The 25,124-nt window shown below is 44.5% G+C and overlaps 1 protein-coding gene across 1 annotated transcript in view; it reads left to right on the top strand.

Annotated features, from left to right (window-relative positions):
• LOC128783009 (ubiquitin-conjugating enzyme E2 R2) overlaps positions 1 to 25,124 on the top strand; it is a 154,592-nt gene that overhangs the window by 118,034 nt on the left and 11,434 nt on the right. Inside the window, exon 3 of the mRNA XM_053933586.1 lies at positions 7,600 to 7,697. Coding sequence (XP_053789561.1) covers positions 7,600 to 7,697 — 98 coding nt within the window. The remainder of the gene's footprint in view (positions 1 to 7,599; positions 7,698 to 25,124) is intronic.

The raw sequence follows: 25,124 nt of genomic DNA, 5'->3' as shown, positions 1-25,124 counted from the left end.
ATTTCAGTTCCCTTCCCCCATGGCAAGAGTGAGCAAAACTGACTAAAGCTACATAAAACATTTTAACCTTTGTAGCATTTCCAACAGCATGGCTTACAGGGTGTTTCCAGCCAGCCAGTTGTTGCCTCCACCATGGTGAGTATGTAGCTCTTGCCTTGGCATATTCATGGCAGTGGTCCAATGTAGTCAATTTGCCAGGACTCACCACATCAGAAACCCAGCCACTGCCCTCTATTCCAAGGAGATTCTACTCGTGTGGCTGGTTTGATTGCATCACGTTTCACATTTCTGAATAACCTGTGTGATGGCCTCCATGGTCAGGTCCACCCCTTGATCACAAGCCCATCTGTATGTGGCATCTCTTCCTAGAGCCTTTGGTGGCTGAGAAAAACAGTGGAAGGAATAGGAGAGCTCACATTACCAATAAGTGGCTCAAGGGTTGGTGTCATTGACAGAATTTTGGATTCTTTGATCATGGGGCAACTTTTACAGCACCTGGCCTACTGGAACCAGATGGGTTCCATCTCTCTGTTAAGAGTAGAAGGTTTTTAGCTTGTGAACTGGCAGAACTTGTTTAGAGGGCTTTAAACTAGGTTTGAAGGGGGAAGGGGATGCAGCTGGGCTCTCTGAAAGCAGGCCCGAGGGTGGTAAGCTGAGATAGGAGTGAAATCAGTAGCCCAGGTGAGGTGCATGTATACTAATGCACGCAGCATGGGTAACAAACAAGAAGAGCTGGAGGCCATGGTGCAGCAGCAGAGCTATGATGTAATTGCCATCATGGAAATGTGGTGGGATGACTCACATAGTTGGAGCACTGCACTGGATGGCTACAAACTCTTCAGGAGAGACAGGAAAGGGAGAAAAAATGGAGGGGTGGCCCTTTATATTAGGGAGGCTTTGAACGCCATAGGTATTGAAACTAATGATGATGAAGTTCAATGCCTATGGGTAAGAATTAGGGGGAAGGCCAACAAGGCTGACATCCTACTGGGAGTCTGTTATTGTCCACCCAACCAGGAAGAAGTGGTGGACAACTCATTCTATAAGCAGCTAGAGAATGTTTCTGGATCGTCAGCCATTGTTCTTGTTGGCGATTTCAACCTGCCGGACATTTGCTGGGAACTTAATACAGCTGACAAAAGGCAGTCCAGGAAATTTTTAGAGTTTGTAGAGGACAACTTTTTGTCGCAGCTGGTGGGTGAGCCCACCAAGGGAGGGACTATGTTAGATCTGTTATTTGCAAATAGAGATGGGTTGGTGGGAGATGTGGTGGTTGGAGGCCACTTGAGGCATAGTGATCATGAAATTATAAAATTCTCAATATTTGGTGAAATCAGGAGGAACATTAATAAGACTTTTACACTGGACTTCAGGAGGGCAGACTTTGGCCTATTCAGGAGACTTATTCAGAGAGTTCCTTGGGAAGCAGTCCTTAAAAACAAAGAAGTTCAGGAAGGGTGGGCATGCTTCAAAATGGAGATCTTGAGGGCAGAGGAACAGACTGTCCCTGTGTGCTGAAAGATGAGTCAACTAGGCAAATGTCCAGCCTGGATGGGCAAGGAGGTTTTGGAGTAACTTAGGAATAAAAAAAAGGATGTATTATCTTTGGAAGGAGGGTCAGGTCTCTCAGGAAGTATTTAAGAGGGCTGCTAGAGTATGTAGGAAAAAAAGTTAGGGAGGCCAAAGCTCAGTTTGAACTTAAAATGGCAACTTTTGTAAAGGATAATAAAAAATGTTTTTATAAATATATTAATGGTAAAAGGAAGAGTAAGACTAACTTTTGTTCTTTATTAGATGCAGAAGGGAACTTAGTAACTGCAGATGAGGAGAAGGCAGAGGTGCTTAACATCTTCTTTGTCTCAGTTTTTAGTGGGAAGACTTGCCTTCAGGATAACTGTCCTCTTGGGTTGGTCGATGATATCAGGGAGCAGAATGGTCCCACCATTATCCAAGAGGAGGCAGTCAGAGAACTGCTGAGACGCTTGGATATTCATAAATCCATGGGACCAGATGGGATCCATCGCAGGGTGATGAGGGAGTTGGTAGATGAGCTTGTGAAGCCCCTCTCCATCATTTACCAACAGTCCTGGCTCACTGGTGAGGTCCCAGATTACTGGAAGCTGGCCAATGTGACGCCCATTCATAAAAAGGGTGGGAAGGAGGATCCTGTTAATTATAAGCCAGTTAGCCTGACCTCAGTACCAGCTAAGATTATGGAACAGTTTATATTGAGTGTCATCACACAGAACTTAGTGGATGGTCAGGGTATCAGACCCAGACAGCGTGGGTTTGGGAGGGGTAGGTCATGTTTGACCAACCTGGTCTCCTTTTATGACCAAGTGACCCGCCTGGTGGATGCAGGAAAGGCTGTGGATGTTGTCTAATTAGACTTCAGCAAGGCCTTTGACACTGTCTCCCACAGCATACTCCTGGAAAAGCTGACAGCCCATGTCTTGGACAGGAGCACTCTTTGCTGAGTTAAGAACTGGCTGGATGGCTAAGCCCACAGAGTGGTGGTGAATGGTGTTGCATCCAGCTGGCGGCCAGTCAACAGTGGTGTCCCTCAGGGGTCTGTGCTGGGGCCAGTTCTGTTCAATATTTTTACTGATGACTTGGATGAGGGGATTGAGTCTTTCATTAGTAAGTTTGCGGACAATGCTAAGCTGGGAGCGTGTGTTGATCTGTTGGAGGGTAGGAGGGCTCTGCAGAGAGACTTGGAACGGTTGAATGAATGGGCAGAGTCTAATAGGATGAAGTTTAATAAGTCCAAGTGCCGAGTCCTGCATTTTGGCCACAATAATCCCCTGCAACGCTATAGGCTGGGGATGGAGTGGCTGGACAGTGCCCAGGCAGAAAAGGACCTGGGGGTACTGATTGACAGCAAGGCTGATCATGAGCCAGCAGTGTGCCCACGTGGCCAAGAAGGCCAGTGGCATCCTGGCCTGTATCAGGGATAGTGTGGCCAGAAAGACTAGGGAAGTGATTCTTCCCCTGTGCTTGGCACTGATTAGGCTGCACCTTGAGTGCTGTGTCCAGTTCTGGGACCCTCAATTTAGGAAGGATGTTGAGATGCTGGAGCATGTCCACAGAAGGGCAACAAGGCTGGTGGAAGGGTCTAGCACACAAGTCCTATGAGGAGCAACTGAGGGAGCTGGGACTGTTTAGCCTGGAGAAAAGGAGGCTCAGGGGAGACATTATCACTCTCTATAACTACCTGAAAGGAGGTTGTAGCCAGGTGGGCATTGGGCTCTGCTACCAGGCAGCCAGTGACAGGACAAGAGGACACAGTCTCAAGCTGCACCAGGGGAAGTTTAGACTAGATATTAGGGAAAAATTCTTCACAGAAAGAATGGTTCAGCATCGGAATGGGCTGCCCAGGGAGGTGGTAGCGATGCCTTAGGATTTAGCTTTTATATTTTTCAGATCCTGTACTGCTTTAGTGTATAACTCTAAAACTCCATAGCCTGTCAGCTACTGTTCTCCCATTTTATTCAGGAGGTCTGTCGTGTGTTGTCTCAGATATACGAACACCAACGTTTCATGTGGTGACCCTGGTGTGATGACAAGCAGCCCAAGTTTTTGGCCTGCAGGTAGAGCGGAGAGAGACACAGGGCAGAGCCTGCAGAGCCTGTCCCTACAGCGAAAAGCTGGAAAGAAAGAGGCGGGGAGAGCCCAAAAGCGGCAGCAAAGGCTGCCAAAGTCACAGCAAAGGCTGTAAAAGTCACAGCCAAAGGGCTGTGTGAAAAAAGAAACCAGAGAAGCTGAAAAATAGAAGAAAACCCCACTGGAGACATGGGAAACTTGATTTCTACACAGGATCACCCAGTACTAAAGGTATGGAAACTTCTTCTTGAGGAATGGGACATAGACTATGATGAAAAAGCATTATTAGCATTAATAATGTGGGCTAAGAACCACGGTTTAGACACAACTAAAGAAGCTGCTTTTGACTTTAATACCTGGGCATGAACTGGTCAATATAGCATCAGTGCGGTCTCTAAAGGTGATGAAAATGCAATAAGAGTTATAAAGCTGTGGAAACTTATTGCAGGAAATCCAGGACTCCTGTACAACTGACCAATATGATCAAGCAGAAGCCATTTATTGTTTACATTACACACACTTTTATAGATTCTACAAACTACTAAGTACACCCTTCTTGACTGGTGCCTTTGTCTTGCTCCCTCGTTTTCTGCCTCCATTTCTCAGCATCTGTGATTGGTTGCAGTCCAGGTGTTTCACAGTCCTCTGTTATCTAGTTCTTGCAATTCTGGTATTCGGTTTCTCAGCTTCTTCGTTCTTATTTTAGCACAGTTTATGTCTTAGTAACCTTGATGAATTCCACAGTGCCCTGAAAAAATTCTGATAAGAACAGTTACAAGCGGTATGGCTGATGCACACTGAGGCCTAAGTTGTTCAGATACATTGCTACAGGGAGTTATCTTGGATTTAATAAGACTGCTAAATAATGAAATATATGGTAAGGAAAGCACACCAGATGAGTTTTCGGAGGGAATGGGCGCCTTTCCAAACCCACAGAGCACGTGGCTGGATGAAATGGCCGGCCATGCTGTTCCATGTGGCTGAGCTACCTTAAATTCCCCTCCCGTGCCGGCACTGTTCCCGAGAGAGCCATCCCCGTCAACCCCCCCACCCCTGCAAAGGGAGACACCACCATGCAGCGAGACGGAAGGGGGCGGTAGGGTCCTAGCGACGCCGGGGCGTCCAGTGTCGGCACCGCGCAAATGCAGTTCCGTGTCTGCTCCACGGGGTTCCTACAGTGATTCGAGCCGTGTTGCCATTTCACAATTGCCTGTGACCATGACTCAGCCCCATGCTGTTCCTGAGACCACCCCCCCCCACCCCCCCCCCCCCGCAGCCGGGGCAGCCCACGCCCCTTGTCGCCATGGAAACGCCCAGACCACCCCTGCCCAGAGCTGGTTGGCTCAGCCCCAGCCCCGCACCCCCCATCTCCATAAAAACACTGAGACTGTCTCCTGAAACCGGGTGGCCCTGCCCCAAGGGAACGCCTGCAACTTCGGGGAGCTTAACCACGCCTCTGTCGGAGGATATACCTACACCTCCGATCCAGCCTACGTCAGGGGGCAGGGCTCCACCCCCAAGCCAACCTTCGGAAAACACAGTCGCGCCGCCAGTGGGCGTGGCCCCGCCCCGACCCTGCCTCCAAGGATGGATCTGAAAAGAGCTGCAGACACCAAATCAAGAAGCAGAGCGTGGGAAAAGCCCCTGCAGGGAGCCCACCTAGCAAAAAGCAGTGGAAAGAAGTGTGTAGGGGTGTGGTGCCATGGGAGTAATAGCAATCAAGCCATCCCGAAAAGATGGTGCCGACCACATAGCACAGCCGTTTTACAGCAGCTAAGAGCGAGCCACTCTATCATCAAGTCCAGTGGGAAACCAGCACCTCCCTACATATGGACAGTGAAAAAGCAAAGACCAAGTTCATACCCCTTAAACCTCAACGAAACTTCACAGCCATCCTGCCTTCTGATATTTCAACTATAGAAAAGTTCTCATATTCCACAAACTCTAATAAACTAATAACATGTGCTAAGGGTAAAAATATTGAAGGGTTGTCACACAAGGGTTACAAAATCACACAACGGTTTACTACATATGCCCTAGAACTCATAGTACAAGATTTGTTATTGTTTTTTTGCATCTGCTAAAACCAAAATTGATAAGCCTGTGATAGCTGATTCTACTAAAGTTATTAAGAAAATATTACATTTCTGTCTCAGGTATGGGCTACTGTCTCTCAAAGAGATCCTACGATGTATGTTAACAAGTCTTCTCTTGGTACTCCTAGTATTTCTGCTTGCATTGTTTCTAGATCGACCTGGAAGATTCAAAGAATATCCTTGTCCTACCATTCTAGGTCCACTAAAGCATACATAGAACATTAATTTACTAACATCATAAGCAAATTTAAGCTGCAAAGTTTTTAAACTGAGAATTTGCCACCTGTCATCATTTAAAAAGCCTAAAAGTCACCTGTTAAATCAATAATAAATTTCTAACTTGTAACAAAAAGAAAAAAGGTATATTACTTGCACTTTTACCATAGTAACTAGAAAATTTAAATACCTATATTTCTTTAATTATTCATAAGTTGTTCATGTTTAAAATTTCTTGCATTAGATATTAATACAAGCTTGTTTTTAAAATATAAAATACAGAAAATCTCTCCCAAACAAGGCATGGCCTGATCAAGCCATGAACCTGGCTGGTAAAAAAAAAAAATATTAGAATACAAACTACAAAAATTAAAACCTTTTTCCCTTGAGATAAATGAGAAAGCCTTATCCAGAAGGGGTTCTTTCAAGTCCTCATAGTGAAAAAGAGACCTCTCAGCAACCCTCTAGGTAATAGTACCTTATTAATACTATCCAAAGTCCATGTTCTGATCCTAATTTTAATCCTTAATACAAAGAAAAAAGGGGGAGAAAAGGTTGGGGTGAATGTACACCCCCTCTCTAAGTCTAAGGTAATGTCTTTCTATCAATCATATAACAGTACAATAATCCTATGATAAATGTGTTTCAATGGACTCTAGGACATGCTAGGCACCTACTAGATGTATCCAGCCTAAACTACGTCCTGCTTGGAACCACAGCATCAACCCAATGTCCCGTCAACAGATATCACAGAATCATGACACCAGAACAATTAATAACTACCTCATAGAAATCTGTGACTATTGAAATAACAGTTCATATAGAGACTCTATTTGCTTACAAATTGGTTTATCTGTTAAGTTTGGTTTTTTTTTCTTGCAATTCTAAAGTTGAATGTTTCAAAGTTTTTTATTTCAGTTTAGAGTTAAGATACAACTTTGTTTACAAATTAATTTTCATGTTTACAAAATGTTTTTATGTTTACAAATAGTTTTTTCTAGTAGTTAGATTTTCTTTAATAGTTAAGAGTTAAGTAGTTTGTTGTTTTTAAAGATAAATTATGATTTGTAACCTAAACTTTAAGCCTGTAACATGCTAACCTGAATTCTTGCCTACAGACTCTGAACCAAAATGCTACAGCTTCACTAATATATAATTTAAGAAAATTAAAACCATGCTGTTTTCTGTCACCCTGATTGCAAGGGACCCTTGCAAATAGATGACAGAGAGCAAGTTACAATTTTAGTAAAGAGAAAAGGGTGAGATGTTGCAGTACAAGCTGACTTGTACTGAACATTCATCCATTTACAAATAAGAAACCCAGCCCAGTTCCATAAACCAGTCTCTAGGCTGACTGACAGAGGTCTCAACCAATAACAACTCTCCTAAAATACAAGCATTTGACTGGTTCAGAATCTGGGAGGCGTGGGGATTAGACCAATGGCTGTTTAAGAACCAGGAGCTTTGAATTGCCTATAAAAGCAAGCCCCGAACAATAAAACATGCTGTTTGGCTGATGACCAAAGGAGGTCTGTCATGTGTTAAGTCTCAGACATACGGACACCAACATGTCACCATACAGTATGGAATATCCCTTTGGTCCATTTGTGTCAGCTGGCCTGGTTGTGTCATCAAATCTCTGCCTCAAACCAGGCTATTCTCAACTTTTGTTTCTATCTTGCAGAATGGAGATGTATGTATTTCAATTCTTCACCCACCTGTAGATGACCCACAAAGTGGAGAGCTGCCCTCTGAGAGGTGGAACCCTACCCAAAATGTCAGGTAACTGTGAATCTGTGATGTACAACAGTGACCTCAAAGGCCTGTGATCTTTCTCCAAGACTATGGCCTGTGTTGGGAAAGTTTTGGAACAGAATTCAAGACTTTGAGAGCTTTGAGTCCTTAACTGGGTGCGAACCAGACTTATCAAGTTGTCTAAAGTGCTGATGCTGAGGTGTCTTGATGATGGACTAACAATGTGGAGAATTCTGTCCCGTTCGCAGGATTTCATGCCCCCAAAGCAACTGATTTCAAATTTTCTGCCCTTCCCCAGTCATTGTTATCCTATAGTTAGGGTTTTCAAACTCTTCCAAGATACCACTAGTGGAAAACAATATTTTTGGATATTTGTGCCCTGTAGGAGTAATTTTCTTCATAATCCTGCCTGCTGCTTGCCTTACAGTATTTGTGTGTCTCCTGTCCTGCAGTGTGATATCTTGAGCGGTTAGCCAGGTAGATTTCTTCCTGACAAAAAGACCCAAAGGATCACTAAGTATTAGAGGCATTTGGGGCTGACCTATCCTTTTTTTCTTCTTTTTAAACACCAGCTGAATTTCATTCTCATTACAAGACACTGCCAATAAGGAACTGATAAAACTCATATCAAGTAGCAGTTTACCTGTGCAGCTGGAGTAGTAAGTGATGTAGTGAAAAAACCTTGAAGTAAGGTGCTTCCTGTTCTAACATTTTAAACTGATTTATTATCCAAATAAGGTTAAAATAATTGCCTCTAGATTTTTATCATATGAGAATTATTCTTGCTCTCAGATTTATTAGGTGCTGGTTCCTCAACTTGAAATCTGTTATTTATTGATAAATCCAGGTAAGGATCTCAGGACACCTGAGGGAATACAGTGATTTGAAAAGGATTGCCTGACAGTTTAACTCAGCTTTTATCTAACTTGGCTTCACAAAATTCACTTGAAAAGAGCCTCTGTCAAAGCAAAGATCTAACAAGGGGGATTCAATGGATATTTGATCCTTGAAATATGATTATAACACACATTGCAAAGTGCTGAACTAGAGCTAACATAGCAGGAGACTAGAAATTGTAGCAGTCAGCAAATTATAACAATTGATGTTCCTCCTGGAGCATGCTACTTGAAGGTTAAAAGGGCCCAAGAGAAATTGTGTATCTTAGCTGCATGAAATAATGAAGGGTTGGGAATCTGATCCTTAGATCTTGAGGTAAAGGTTATCCAATCCATCTGTACCTAATACACATTCTAGTTCAGATTTTTAAAAAGGAAAAATAGGCTTAAATACTATCTTAAGTAGTTATATTGTTAAGCTACATTCAGCTGTCCCTCTTCTCAGATAGCTATTAAACAGTCTTTTTTCATACATCTGTGTTCTGGTTTGAAAGCAAAACCAGTGAGACACTCCAAGTCAGAAATACAATTTATTAGGAAAAGGAAAAAAAAACCCCAAAATATATGCAACAATACAAAAGAAAAACCACTGACAGAGTCAGAATACAACCTGACACCCTGTTGGTCAGGGTGTTGGTAGCAGTCCAAGTGGAATGGTGGCTGCAGTCCTCCTGGAGTGACAGATGTAGTTCTGCTGGAGCAGTGATCCTGTAGAAGGGTATAGTCTTCCTCTGAAGATTCAGTGGAAAAGGCAGCTGTTCCTCTGGGAATCCAGTGGAAAGGCTGTTCTGGTGTCCCAAAAACTCAGATTATATCCAGTTAGGAATGCTTGGTTCCTCCCTCTGGGCAGAGCATCTCACGGTGGGATGATATAATTTTTATCAGTCATGCAGTGACAATCAATGTCCCATTAAGAGCAGATGTCTCCCCCAAGGGAGGATTGGTTTGTGGAAGAGATAAAAAAACCTGCCCAATTAACAGAAGATAACTGCCCCACCTCTAACAGATGGCAAATAGAATACATCTTGCCTTGCAATCTAGGACATTATCCACACCTTATTCTATTTTCATCTGCATCACAATGAAACCTTACACATAGTTCTCACTTAAAATTAGGTTTCACTGTGGTACACAATGGCTTTCTCCATCTTTCTACATTACCCACCAAGTGTAACCAGGTCCTTTAGCAAAAACAATCCCACGGATGAGTTTGTCTTTGCCTGAAGTGGGATAAATCCAAACAGTCTTTCCTAAAATACCTTTCATGTGTATTACAGGAACTTTGTCTCCATCCACTGTGTGCAGGGGTTCAGACTGGGCAGGACCAGCTCGATTGATGGACCCTTGGGTGTTGACCATCCAGGTGGCTTTTGCTAAGTTCAATTCCCAATTCCTGATGGTTCCCCCACCAAGTGCCTTCAGGGTAGTCTTAAGTAGTCCATTGCATCATTCATCAACTTTCCTGGCAACTGGTGCATGATAGAGGATATGATATATCCATTCAATACCATGTTCTCTGGCCCAGGTGTTTATAAGGCCATTCTTGAAATGGGTCCCGTTGTCCCACTCAATTCTCTCAGGAGTGCCATGTCTCCACAGGACTTGCTTTTCTAGGCCTGAGATGGTGTTCTGGACAGTAGTATGAGGCACAGGGTTGGTTTCCAACCATCCTGTGGTTGCTTCCACCACGGTCAGTATGTAGCGCTTGCCTTGTCGGGTGGCAATGTCTTGCCAAATCTCAGCGGCCCAGATGGTTTTCCTCTATGCTGCCAGTTGGCCTTTTTCCAACAATCCAGCCATCCCAACAGAGCATTAGCTACCATCCATGAATCGGTGTAGAGATAGAGCCTCAGCCACTTCTTTCGTTCGGCAATATCCAAAGCCAGCTGGACGGCTTTAAGCTCTGCAACCTGACTTGATCCACCTTGTCCCTCGGTAGCTTGTGCAACTCATCATGTGGGGCTCCATACTGCAGTTTTCCATTTGTGGTTAATGCCTACAATTTGGCAGGACCCATCAGTGAAAAGGGCATATCGTCTTTCAGTCTCCGGTAGCTCATAATATGGTGGGGCTTCCTCGGCACATGCCACTTCCTCCTCTTCCTCAGAAGATAATCCAAAAGTCTCCCCTTCAGGCCAGTTTTTTATAATCTCCAGAATCCCAGGGCGATTCGGATTTCCAATATGGGAGCGCTGGGTGATGAGGGTAATCCATTTGCTCCATGTGGTGTCGGTGGCATGGTGGGTAGTGGGAACCTTTCCTTTAAACATCCACCCCAGCACCAGTAGTCGGGGTGACAGGAAGAGTTGTGCTTCCGTGCCAATCACCTCCGAGGCAGCTTGAACTCCTTCATAGGCGGCCAAGATTTCCTTCTCTGTGGGAGTGTAGTTTCCTTCAGAGCCCTTTCAGCTCCAGCTCCAGAATCCCAGTGGTCGACCCCGAGTCTCCCCAGGCACCTTCTGCCAAAGGCTCCAGGACAGACCATGGTTCCTGGCTGCAGAGCACATTCTTCACCTCTGGTCCTGTCCTGACTGGGCCAAGTGCTACTGCATGAGCGATTTCCTGCTTGATCTGGGTGAAGGCTTGTTGCTGTTCAGGGCCCCAGTGGAAATCATTCTTCTTGCGGGTGACCAGGTAGAGAGGGCTCACAATCTGTCTGTACTTGGGAATGTGCATTCTCCAAAAGCCTATGGCACCTAGGAAATCTTGCGTTTCCTTCTTGTTGGTAGGTGGAGACATAGCGGTGATCTTGTTGATTACTTCTGTCAGGATCTGACAACATCCATCTTGCCACTTGACTCTTAGAAACTGAATTTCTTGAGCTGGTCCCTTAACCTTGCTTCGCTTAATGGCAAAACCAGCTTTCAGCAGAATCTGGATAATCTTCTCTCCTTTTTCGAAGATTTCCCCTGCTGTGATCCCCCGTACAATGATGTCATCGATATACTGTAGCTGTTCGGGAGCCTTGCCCATTTCCAGTCCAGTCTGGATCAGTCCATGGCAGATGGTGGGACTGTGCTTCTACCCCTGGGGCAGTCAGTTCCAGGTGTACTGCACTCCCCTCCATGTGAAGGCAAACTGAGGTCTACATTCCACTGCCAAAGGAATGGAGAAGAAGGTGTTGGCAATATTAATGGTCACGTACCACTTTGCTGCCTTGGACTCCAGCTCGTACTGAAGCTCTAACACGTCTGGCACGGCAGCGCTCAGTGGTGGTATAACCTCCTTCAGGCCACAGTAATCCACCATCAGTCTCCATTCTCCACTGGACTTACGCACTGGCTATATAGGGCTGTTGAAAGGTGAATGAGCCTTGCTGACCACCCCTTGGCTCTCCAGTTTACGAATCATCTCATGGATGGGAATCACAGAGTCTCTGTTGGTACAATATTGCCGACAGTGTACTGTTGCTGTGGCAATTGGTACCTGTTGTTCTTCAACTCTCAGCAGTCCCACAGCAGAGGGGTCATCTGAGAGACCAGGCAAGGTATTCAGTTTTCTGATGTCTTCTGTCTCTACAGCAGTAGAGCTGCTAAGCAGGAGGTGGGTTTTCCATCCCACTTCCTCATGTCTTCTCCATGCTCATGAAGCTGTGCAACGCCGGCTCTTAATGGCAGAGACTCTTGTTGGTTCTGGTGAGATGTGGTAGACTTCTTCCTTAAGTTCCTTTTTTAATTTCTGATGGCCCTCTTCAATCAAGCTCTGGACTTGCTCAGCCAGCCTTGTTTCCATGGACGAGACATGGGTACAAAATGGGGTGGTGACAGTGTCCTCATAAATTCTTCGTTTCTTAACAGTGATATTTGGAAAGAAAACATTCCTCAGCTGTATCCACAAGCAGAAATAAAACTTGTCCTTCACTGTTAGCTTGCTGCCTGTGTAACCTAGGGCTTCTCTTCAGCTGCTGAATTTTGTAAATCTGCTTACTACAGATGACTGTGGTTGAAGTGTCTGGAGTGAGGAATGTCATTCTTCAACTTTGAGAGCACTTGCACATCTTTCCACCTAATGGTTTCAAGCATGCTCATTAATTTTTTTCTAAACACAGTCAATATGGACTTTCCCATCACTTGGAGCTAGATGAGGCTGGCATAAGTAAATATAGCAAACATCCAGCAAGAGGTGAAGGAATGCAGTTGTGATCTGTATGGCAGAAAGTATTGCTTTTCTTATGTCCCATAAAGCTGAGGAAGTGGTGTCCGGGCTTAGGGGTTGAGGCTCTTTGATAAATTTTAGTTACCTTTTCTCCATCTTGCCTGGCCTCACTCTGTCTTTTGAGGTGCACAGGCCAGAATTCAGCACAATATTCAAGCTGTTGGTATATCTGTATCTTGTGCTGATATGTGATGCCTCATCTTACTATTGCTTTGTTTTCTGACGATACCCATTTTTGTTGTTAAAGTAGGGTCGGAGACAGACACACGACACAACACCGGTGTGTCATCAGCAAACTGTTTTATTGTTCAGAGCTTTCTTTTATAGGGAGTTCAAAACTCCTGGGTCTAGACAGCCTTTGGTCTGATCTTTTACGCCCCCCAGATCCTGGACCAATGATATGCCTGCAGCTTAGGATGGAATGTAATTGGCTGAGGTTCCTGTCTTTCAACCTAGAGGCTGGTTTTATGGTGCTGGCTTGGTAGCCAAATTAATTGCCCAGTACAAGTCAGCTTGTATTGTGATATAATGTGGCAACATTTTGTTGTCTTTTTTTGGCTGCTTTAGTGCATTGAGCTGTTTGCAGAAACTGTTCAGATGTAACATAACTTTCAGTACAGTCTAAGTCTGATACTTTTGTTGATACATGGAGAGAAAAAATTCAGTTAACAGTTCTGATTCCTTGAGCCTCTTACTGGCTTCTCTCTGCTGATAAAGGCGTATAGAGGAACTGTCCTGGTTCCAGCCAGGACAGAGTTAATTTTTTTGCAGTAGCCATGAGGGGGTGGAGCCTAGACCAGTGTGGGCAGGGCTAGGAGGTTATTTTATACCACCTCACATCATTGCTAGTGTGGGGCTAGGGCACTCTCTGGCTTCTGAGAAGGGTGGGGCTTCCAGTGGAGAAAACTGGTGTGGCAGGAGGGGGAAACCCACCCACCATTTCTTTGTTGTTCCCCAGGATTCATGGTGAGCATTTCTGCATGTGAATCACCCTCCCTTTTGTACACTTTTGTTATTTATATTGTTGCTGTTATTGTTCTTTTCTAATCTCATTGCTGTTTCCAGTAAATTGTTTGTATCTCAATCCGTGATCTTTTGTGCCTCCTATTGAAGGGGGGAGGTGAGCCAACTGCAGGTCATGGTCTTTTTAGTGGGAGTACTAAATTGGGAAATACCATTCCTAAACCAGGACAGGCACTCACTCTGAAGACAACAGCACTGTAAACACAAACCAAAGAGATATGGCAGCTGATGATCACACTGTTCCCCAGAATGGGGTGGGGGATGTAAGAAAGCAAAGGTGGGCTTTAAATACCCACTCTTCATGCAAACAACTTGCATGAAACAACATGCTAGAACCTCACCTAAGGGAGAAACAGATCCCTAACTATACTGGAGAGGGTCAGTCTGTATCCAGTCTACTGCAGTTTGTATGTGATGCTGAGGATGTTTTCAGTCACACATGGTGGAACGTTTTTGTGGTTTCTGTCGTGTCAGATCCCCTGTTCTGGGATCCCTTCCTGTTAGTATACCTTGTTCACCTTGCTTACCCACAGCAGCAGGGTTTGAGTTAAGGAGAATGGCCATCTCTTAAGGATATCAGCAGTGATGGAGCTGATCTAATGTGCTGGTCAGAAATGAAAAGTGCAGTGTCTCACCTCTAATAGACAGTAGATAGAGCGTGGTAGAGTGGGTGCTAAATCCAGATGTGAATTCCTGTCCTTGGCTTTCTCTATATTTTTCTTGCTTTACCGTAATGATGCTGAAGCTGACATGCTGGCTTTGCAGCCTGATTGCTGAGAATTCAAAGGCTTTTAAATGAATTCTTGAGTTGAAGTAAAAGATGGTTTCTTTTCTGCCCAACATTCCAGTCTAACCAGACAGCTTTTTCCAGAGCTGCTGTTCTATTTCCTACTGAATTATATTATTTGGAAAGTAAATTGTATATGACTCTCCTGATAGCTATGCTGAACAGTCTGGCCGAATGCAAGTGTTTAGTTTCAAAACCTTCCTATAAATTCTTCATCCAGATGGCCAAACATTTCCTGGAATTGTATCCCAGATAAATGATTTTGTGAAAAATTGAGCTTACTCTTTGAAATTTTTAGAAGTTTAATAAGGGATAAAAAGGGACAAATATCCAGCACTGGGATGTTTTTGGCGACTGGCCAAAAAACATACCTTTAGCTTAAAACAATGTTCTTCTATATTGTTACATTACACGGAGCACATGCATATTCATGAGAGTTTATACATTATTCGAACATTCCTGGGAGTTTAAATGTTCCAGGAATTCTTTTGCTTGGTTTTAACTTGTGGCGGGTTCAGTGCTGGCCAATCACCAATACACTCACTTCTTGCTGTGAGATAGGATTAGGAGAAAGGCAAAGCAGGCTCAAAACTTTAAAAGGGTACAAAAGAGAATTTTATTAAAAGTAACTAGAAGGAAAAAAAAGGTAGTAAGAATCAAAACAAACCCTTCAGGACACTTCTCCTTCCCCCACAACCTTTTCTTTCCCACTGACAATGTAAAGAAACCAAACCTAAGATTTCCAGTCAGTTTACCACCTCTAAAATAGTCTTTCTTCAGTTCACTGAGGGAAAGAAGTCCCTCTTGTTAAAGTTATGGAGACTTCTCCACAAGAGGAAAAAACCAGTTCTGTCGTGGCTCTCAATTTTGTCATGAATAGCAGCCACCTGGGGAAACCCTGCCATCGTGACATCCTTCCCATTTTCCACAAGCCTTCCCACAGCTTGTCGATGGGCCACATTGACTTATGGGGTATTGTTTTCAAGATGAGCTGTTCAAAGGCAAAAGTTCTCATTATCTATCTCTAAAATCATCTTCATCTCTGTGTTATAAATTGAGGCGAATAATTTGTTCAGCCTTTCGAGAGTCAATCAGAAATTTATTGGTTACAGCAAGCAATGGCAAGCAAACAGCGCTGGGTGCAGCCGGGGAGTCAGCGCTCCGCCAATGGCTCACGCCGTTTCCCCCTTCCCACAGTCTTTTATACTCTTTCTTCTTCTGTGTCCGTGGTATTTCTGGGTGTACTCTGCACTTGCGCCCTCTGTTGCTAGAAGGTCTTCTTCTGCTCTCTGGTGGTCGTTTGAGGAAGGCTCCTCTCTTCCTCCTCTGTGAAAGTCCACGGCCCTGTAATGATCCTTTCCATATAAGGTTATATGTTATATGCACCTAAGTTCTAGTTGCACAATCAGCTTAAGTAATCAACACACTATCTAGTTTCTGTCTTGCGGTTTTCTGTTATCTACACAAGTCTTCTCCTTTCTGTCTTGCGGTTTCCTTAATGATGAACAAAGAGTCCTTTCCAACTTATCATACCTGGGAACAGAAATCTTCTTCCTCTCCTGGAGGCACAGGACTACTCTTGTCTCTTCCTCTGTTCAGTCTGAAATGAACAGGGCTAATGCCTTTATTAATGTTGAGCTCTTTATTAAAAAGATCAGCTGGGCAGCGGGCTCGACATGGAGCTCGTCCCCGCGGTTGTAGCTTTCCCAGGTGGCCGAATGGAAGGAGGCGTGCAGAGTCTGTCACTGAAGTCCAGAGCAGCAGCTGTCCCTTCTTTCCTTGTGGCACACCGGTGGCCAGAGGGTGAGGAGGCGTGGCGCGCAGAGTCTGTTGCTGAAGTCCAGAACAACAGCTGTCCCTGCTCCTTCCGTGGTGGCAGCACCAGGGCTCTCTCCCTCTCTCTCTGTCTCCCTGCTTCTCACAGCCTAACATAGTCTGTTCTTTCTTAGGTGATAGCGATGGGTAAAAGTCAATCAGGGGATGTGTTTCCCTCTTCCTCAGCTAGGGCATTTGTCTAGACTCCTCTACTGTGTTCAGTTTTTGATTTATAGTCCTTTTTATCTCCTAAAAATACTCCCATGATCCTAAGGGGTTTTTATTTGCATGTTAGTCCCAGAATGGCAGTGTGGAGGGGTGGGAGGCCAGTTATCTCCAGGTAGTTTAGAGAAAACAAACAGAGCAATTAGCTAATTAGCATTTCAATATCGATACTTAGCTAGAGTTAGTAGTTTTTTTAGTGTTGCCATGGGAACTAAGAAGGCCCTGCCCCATCTCTGGGGAGCACGTGGAAACTGTTCATTACAAGTCTTCTCATGGGATCACAGCTATTTCAACATCTGCTTATCTTAGCATGGAGGCTTTTGCTCGATATCAATTTGAACACTTTCATCTCCCCATACTCTCATGCATTATAAGAGTCCTTTCTCCATAGCTTACAAGGGGATTTCAGCTCCAAAAAAAAGCATCTCCTCACCCCTCCCATCTGGGACTTAACTTCTTCCTCACTGACCTCGATGTCTTCATGCTGTTCCATTACATGCTTGCATTTGTTCTTTTCTCTCACTTGAGGGAGTACTGAAGCACTGAAAGGATTAACATCACGCCTGGGCTCTTCAAATGGTCACCTGACCCCCGGTCGAGCTGAGTATTCTAGATGGCAGCTGGGGGAGGTGGCCAGGTGGCTTGGTAGCCAGGCCTTCTCTTTCCCCCTGCCTGATGGTTGCGGGCAATTTCCAAATTTCCATGGCGGTAAAATCCCGGCACCGACCCAGGGCGGAGTGGGTGCGACCGGGTCCCGGGCTGGGGAGTTGTAACAAGCAGCTAGATGTTAGCAAGGCCGGCTCCAATTGGCCTGCGGCTTCCCCTTCTCCCTGCCCGGGAGCAGATGGTGGGAGGGAAAGGGAGCCGGCAGGCGACCCGTGGAAAGGGAGCCCAGCCCTGCAGCAGGGCCGGTGGGCCCGGCCCAGGATGGGGCCCCCCCAGCCATGTTACCTTGCTCCTGACCAGAAGGGAAAGAGACAGTTCCCAGGTTTTTCATCCTTAACATGTGTGTTTCACAGAGGCGTGTCCAGCTTCTCAGTGGTTCAACAGACTGGCACTTACACAAAAAGCTTTGCATCACTTCCCTGAATTTCCTCCCATTCCAAACCAGGACATAACCTTTGACTTGTCTTCATGTCATCCTGTAGATTAAATCAATATATTTTATTTCTTCACGTGATTCCATCCTGCTGTTTTTACACTCCTTGATAATGAAGAGTCAATAAATTCTTCCCTTGGTGTTCTGGTTTTTGTCCCTGTTATCTTATCCTTCAGATAAGATAGTCCACAAAATGTAGGGAACCACCTAATTATCTTACACCATTCTCTGAGTTAGTTACGTGAAAAAGCATTTTAACATCACATAGTCTCTATTTTAATATTATGCTACGGTCTAAGATATATTTATCACACTACTATTTATATAAGCTATATGGTGCATACTTGAACTGACAGATTATACTATACCAAAAAGCAGTTAAAAGGAAATATAAATTGTACCATATAAAAAAATCTTTGTGATTAATAATAATATGCAAAAGCTAATACATAAATGCGAAAGCCAATACTATATTGTCATTTATAACAATATGCTTGTAGATATGCTCAGCATGCATTGCTCTGAATATACTTCTAAATCAATTCAAGTACAGTTGGGGCTGTAGTCTCCTTTAATTATGTTCTGCAAAGCAGTTGTTATGTACTGCTGTATTTTAAGACTTATTTCCTTGTCTCTTGTTCTTCCCTTTCATTTAAATTAAAAGCTGTTCAAAGCAGGACCACCTCAGACACAGGAAGCTATTGCAGTGGTAGCTACAGCCAGGTGGCCAAGTGTGTAGAGCTGCCTGATGGGATTTGCTGTTGAGTTTTGTGCTGGTTGTGACACTATGTGAGGAACAAAGGGCTGAATCTCTGAAGTGCAAAGAGTTGTAGGAAATGCAAAAGGGTCTGGCCAGCAGAGGGAGGTGGTGTTTGTCCCTGATAAATGTCAGCAGAGCAGGGCAGCTGGCTAGCTCTGGGCTGCTGCTAGAAATCCAGGAAGGCTGTCTGCCAGGGGTTACATGACTGGCCCATGCTGGCTTCGCGAGTACCAGCAGTTCAATCTTGCTGGGCCCTTGGCGGCTTGCCTGAGTGTTGAGTACAGCAAGGGGAAGACAGTGCAGATATTTTTTAAGTACTGCTACAGCAGTCTTGGCTCACAGGCTGAGGAGAAGGGAGACCTGGCCACAGCTCCAACCTCTTAATACACTGTGGGATAGGGAAGGCAATGCAGCCTCATCTGATGGCCTTGGGTTGTATCGGTCAGGGTAAGCAAAGAGCCTGGCTTTCTGCTGTGAGGCTGAATGTCATGAAGAACAGGCTCACTAAGCAGGTTTCCAACCCTGCACCATCTATGGATGGTATGTATAAACTGAATTCTGGTCTGATGCAAGCTTTACCTGCTGCCCTGTCACAAATGTGTACAGACATGATAGTGTTATAAATGAATGCTCCAATTTATTAATTAAGGAAAATTTATTAAATTATCAAAGTATAAATTTAGGAAAAAAAAGGAAAAGCCACAATCTAATCAAAAAGGGTCAGTGCCGAGCCCGGGTATCAGCGCTGGGTGAGACACAGGTCTGACTGCTACAGCATAGGGTCCCCTATTTTTCACACCGACTGTCCTGCCCGAGTGGTTTTTATATGATTTTTCCTGCCTGAGGCAGAGTCCCTTTTCTTCCTTTCAGAATTTCACATATTCATGTGGAGTTCTTTCTCTTCAACGAGCTGAACAAAACCATGTCCGGGGAGTGATGAACATCCATGATCGCATTCTGGAATCCTCACCTATGGCTCAGGCTATCTCAATCTTAGATATTTATCACTTATTCATCCTCTGGGTTCCTCGGATCACCTTGAGGAACGACCCATCTTCGGGATGGCCACATTCATTTGTTTGTAAATGAAGTTCTCTTTCCTCTTGTCCAGGTGGTTTCGACACTGTGATGCAATCCCTTTTACCAATACATATATAAAATATATATGACCATTTTTATCTGCACGAATTATCCCATATACACATAACAATCCCTCCCCTTCTACATAAACATATTAAACCATGCTTTCTAAACTTTCTACATGATTACATGTGATTTTACTTCTACCCTATACTACCATCTCATTTCCTAGTTCTTTAAAAGAATGAAAGAAACCTCTTAGTTCCCTCAAGGCTCATTATCCTACTCTTCTCTTGGAATTCCCTGGTACAATTTGTAGACATCCCCTTCTCCCTTTATCTGCTCTTCAAATCTGGCCAAAGCATCTGCTGCCTTATGGTGTAGATTTTCCTCCCCTAATTTTATTATTTTTGATACCTGATTTGTTTTTCCCATAGCACATTCTGGGTCTGTGGGCATGGCAGCTACCTGCATACCCTGCACTACTGTGTGTATTAACCTGATAAAACATGGTATCAGGCAGGGTAGGAATATGATCTCAGCTATTGAACACCATATGAAAAATATTACCTTTTTCTACTATGCTCCATCAAACAGATGATCCCACCAGGATGCTTGGAGTATGGAGTTCCATTTTTGTACTGGGACGTGTGCTACCCTTTTAATTTCTGTCGCCAGGCCTCTGATGGTTTCTCCATAGTCGTTAATCTCTATACAACATTCTGATTCATTAAACTTCCCACAGACCCCTCCCTCCTCTGCTAGTAAATAGTCTAGGGCTATTCTGTACTGATACATGAAGGCCTTAATTTGGGAGTGTTGTTTAGACAGCAGCTCGAGGGCATCTGAGGTGTGGTTAGAGACAATCTCTACCACTGCCTGAAGTCTTATTAGTCGGTTTAACAGATAAATCAGGGTCCTATACCCCCAGCTTCCATCCTGGGCCCATGTTGCAGGACTATAATACTCTATTATTCTTTCTGCGGATCACTCCTCCTCACCCCAAGTCTGGCCCCCACCAAAAATAGGGAATTTCTTTTTCACTTCTGTTCTCCTTCTGCTCAAAGTTTCATATAAGGGGGGGCCTAGTGAGCTGAGTTCTGATCGAGGTAGGGTAAAGAAAACAGGTCTGATCAATCCCATAGTGCATGACCCTCTCCACCGCTGAGGTAGTTCGCTGTATGCTTTCTTCCCACAAATACAATATAAACCATTCAGGGCTTTCTACCTGACCTTTGTGTTTTCGGGTTCAGTCCAGAATCCTCTCAATTCATCTAAGGATTGGTAAGGGTTAGCTCCAGAGCCTTTGTTCCAGCAGAGTCCAATTTTTTCACTCCATTCGCATTTAGTGCCTTTTTCCTGGCTCCAGTACCCTGTAGGGTTTTCTGGCTGCTAGATTCTGCTTTTGTTAAAGGAATTTACTGTTAGAGTGGACACACACAGAGTGTATCCCACCATTTCAGTGTACTCCTTTCCCTCCCTGCTAATGCAAAATGTCCCAATTACTCTTTTGTCTAAAACCCATCCCTCAGGTCTCTGAATTATCCTCAAGGTTTTAGCATTATCCCATTTCAGGAGTTGCTCTGGAGCTAAGCTCTCACTTTTCCAAGGCCACTTCTCTGCAGACTTGAGCCCTCCACAGATCCAGCAATTGGACAACCCCAATTCTGTTGCAATTTCTTGCATCAGATCCACAAATAGGTTTTGATCTGAGGCAGGTAAACCCCAATTGGTATATTGTTTTTCAAGCTGATCCTATTGCTTGCTTAGGGTTCTCAGCCTTTCTTGCTCCATCCTTCTTTTTCTCATCTCTGCCTCCTATCTTTTTAGTTCCTGTGATACCTGTTTCATTTTGCTTTCCAGGTCCACTCCTTCTTTGTTCTTTGAAAAGCAGAACATCCTGCCATATTGCAAACAAACCCGGTCATCTTGATCCTCTAAAAGGTCCAGGATAACTGGCTCATTTTTGAGGGACATCTTTGTCTCATATTTTAAGTTCTTCCTGACCCAGTATGTCTTTCCACTCATAACACACATTCCCAACTGGTTATTGTCATAACACAGTGGGTTAGTCTGAAAGTATGCTACAAACACTGACTTCATCCTTCCCCCAATCCATACTGTGTGGTTACATTTATCACAGATTGGGACAGATATCTGTTCAACATTTCTTTTATGTACTTTGTGCTCTGACTGCCCATCCTTAGGGATCGCCCTTTGTGAGTAACACCTTATTCTTTCTTTTAGCCTGCATATCCCCTGCTGGGTGCCGTTTATGGGATGGTGTCCATTTATCTTACCCTTGCCGCAGTTCTTTGGGGCTGGGGATATCAGAGCCTCCAATTCCCCTTGTCCTCTCCGGACAGTCTGTATGCAGTGCCTGCACCCGTCGCCAGGGCCTCACACCTCTGTGCTGGGCGAGTTATTCAAATGCGTACTGGTCTTGAGGCACATTGATAGACTCAGGTTGATCAGGATCCCCATGATTATTATTATTCCTCTGCCTTTGCCTGCGCCCACTGGGTTGCCACCAGCGGCAAGGTAAGCCATCTTCTCAGCAGCAAGAATAGTCTTCTGTGGTGTCATACCTGGACCAAGCTGCATACCTCCGTTTAAAGATGCCCCACCTTGATAGTTTATCTGCACTGCAGGGTACTTTATTTAACCTCCGGCACTCAACAGTAATGATTTGAACTTTTGATCTCAATTTTCCCTTTAGCCTGTTTTGAAACAAATGAAACCAGATCTCAGAGTCCACTTCGATTATTCCTAGGCTCGTGACAAGCTCTAAGATACGGCTAGTGAGGCACAGTTCCCCTTCTAGGCACTTATCACATAAACCCTTTGGCCAATATCCCCTTCTACAGTGTGTGATCCAAACCTCGTTACAATACTCACATTTGAAATGTACAAATGGATAACATTCACAATCAGGTTCAGTGCACCTTATCAGATCCCTATCAGTCATTTACTTGGCCGACACAAGGTTATCTTCAGATCCCCAGGGGGAGAGGTGACTTTCCACTCTGCTGTCTCTTCCCGGTGCTCGACCTTCTTCACTCGGGACGTGTGTGTCCAACCCTTTTCTGCTGTTCGTATTGCTGTATCTGTGGTTAAGAGGACAAGAAAAGGGCTTTCCCAGTGAGGTGTCAGTGGGGCTTCTTTCCACGTTTTTATGAGCACTTTGTCCCCAGGTTGTACTTTATGTATGGAAAAACCTAAAGGGGTACCTTGTGTTATTATTCCCTGCTTCTACAATTCCTGCAGATTCTTACTTATGGCTATGAGATATGGCTGTATCTGTCCATCTTCTATCCTCGGATGCCCCACTGGCATACCATGTTCGTATAGCATACCGTACAGCATTTCGAAAGGTGATAGTCTGGTGTCGCCCTGGTTATCAAGAGTTTTCTAAAGCCTTCTGAGTTTACATTCTTGTAGAGAACTTTCTCACACAACTTTCTGTAAACAACCTATTGTTTTGCATTCTTTCATAGAGGCGGAGGAATTTGATGTACAGGTAGTTTGTCCAGTGTCGTTGGAGAGGTGGCATGTTCACCCTCCAATCCACTGGCATCTTTTGAGAACTATAAAAGATTGGAGTCAGAAAAAATAAATTAGTCTCTTCATCGTGACCAAGGCTGTGGTGCGTCGTTTTTGCTTGTGTCATCTGGTGACAGTCTGGTCTCAGAATAAGGCATGGTCCGGATATGGCAAGGCTAAGGGGAGGCACTTTAACCAGGACATCTTTGTTTCCAAAATCAATTTTGCTAATTGAGCCTTTAATGTTTGATTCATCTTTTCAACTTGTTCAGAGCTCTGAGGATGCCACGGGGTGTGGTATTCCCACCGGATCCCCAGAGCGTCGGCTAGTTGTCTCATAATTTTTAAGGTGAAGTGTGTCCCTTGGTCCGAATCTATGTATTTTACTAACCCATACTGGGGTATGATTTCTTCTGGTAGAAATTTTGATACTATCTGAGCCGTCACCCGAGAGCTTGGGAGGGCTTCTACCCAGTGGGTTAGTTTGTCCACTATTACCAATAAAAATATATATCTCCCCACCTTAGGCAGATCGGTAAAATCTACCTGAATCCTTTCAAAAGGCTGGTATGCCACTGAGCAACTTCCGAGTGCCACTTGCTGTGTTTTTGCCAGATTAATCTTTTGACAAATCATACACTCCTGCACCTCTTGTTTTGCCAATTCATAAATCCCCTTACACCCGGAGAATCTCAGGAATTGCTCTGCCAGGGCCTGGGCTCCCCAGTGTGTTTGTTTGTAATCTCCCCAGGATTTTTCTGGTGTAGTCTTTAGACAATAGCTCCCTCCTGTCTGGCAATTTCCACTTACCTCCTTCTAGATGGCCTCCTATCTTTTCGTACCCCTCAGTTGCTTTCGGGGAAGGGTGTGGGGGATATTCCTGAACCTTCCCTTCCTAGATTCCTGGGGTACTTACCTTCATCAGAGCCACACTCTTGGCCTCTTTGTCTGCTAAATTGTTCCCTTGGGTCCTGAACTGCATTCCTGTCTGGTGCCCTTTCACGTGGACTATGGCAATTGCCTCTGGCCCCCTTATAGCTTTTAAGATTTGCCTGATTATTTCTTCATGCACTTTCCCTGAGTATTGAGTAACCCTCTTTCTTCCCAAATCTTTCTGAATGTGTGTACCACCCCAAATGCATATTTTGAATCTGTAAAAATTGTTCCTTTTTTCCTTTTTAATTTTCACAGGGCCCTCAATACGGCGTACAACTCACAAGCTTGTGCTGACCATCCGGCATTCAGGGGTCCTGATTCCACTACCTCCCCGGTTTTGCCATCCACTACCGCATAACCTGATTTCCTTTTCACATCTATGACCCTTGCAGAACCATCCACAAACCATTTTTCGCCTTCTTCTAATTCTTCTTCTAAATCTGGCCTTTTTTTGGTCTGTAGCTCCACAACTTCTGCACAGTCATGGGAAAGCACTCCTTCGGCTTCCTCAAACAGGAATTGTGTGGGATTTTGTGCTGAGGTAGTTCGCAATTCCAAATCCTGGGAGTGGATTAATATAGCCTCATATTTTAGGAGCCTGGCATCAGTCAGCCACTTGTCAGCCTTTTGCTGCAGAATGCTCCTTACACTGTGTGGGATGTAAGCTACCAGCGGTGCCCCGAAGGTGACCTTCTTAGCCTCCTCTACCAATACTGCCACTGCTACAATTGCTTGTAAGCAAGTGGGCCACCCCCTGCTTACAGGATCTAAAAGTTTTGATACATACCCCACCGGCTTCTTGGCCCCTGCCCAATTCTGGGTTAAAACCCCATGGGCAGTGTGATTACTGGCGTCCACGAACAGCTGAAAAGGTTTCTTTACATCAGGGAGGCTCAACACCGGAGCTGCCACGAAGGTTTCTTTTAATTCTTTGAAAGCCTCCTCATCCTCCTCTGTCCACTTTAGCTTATCCATGGTAAGCTTTTTATAAAGAGACCTTACCTTCTTGCTGTATCCCTTGATCCATTGCCTGCAATACCCTAGAAGCCCCAGCAGCTGCTTGACCTCCTTTTTTGTTCGTGGAGGGGGTAAGGTAATGATACCTGTTATCCTGTCCGGATCTAACGTCTTCTTA

This window comes from Vidua chalybeata (assembly GCF_026979565.1).
Source record: "Vidua chalybeata isolate OUT-0048 chromosome W unlocalized genomic scaffold, bVidCha1 merged haplotype SUPER_W_unloc_6, whole genome shotgun sequence".
In the NCBI taxonomy this organism is placed as follows: domain Eukaryota; kingdom Metazoa; phylum Chordata; class Aves; order Passeriformes; family Viduidae; genus Vidua; species Vidua chalybeata.
Note: the sequence above shows the minus strand (reverse complement) of the source record. Positions and strands in the feature narration are given on the sequence as shown.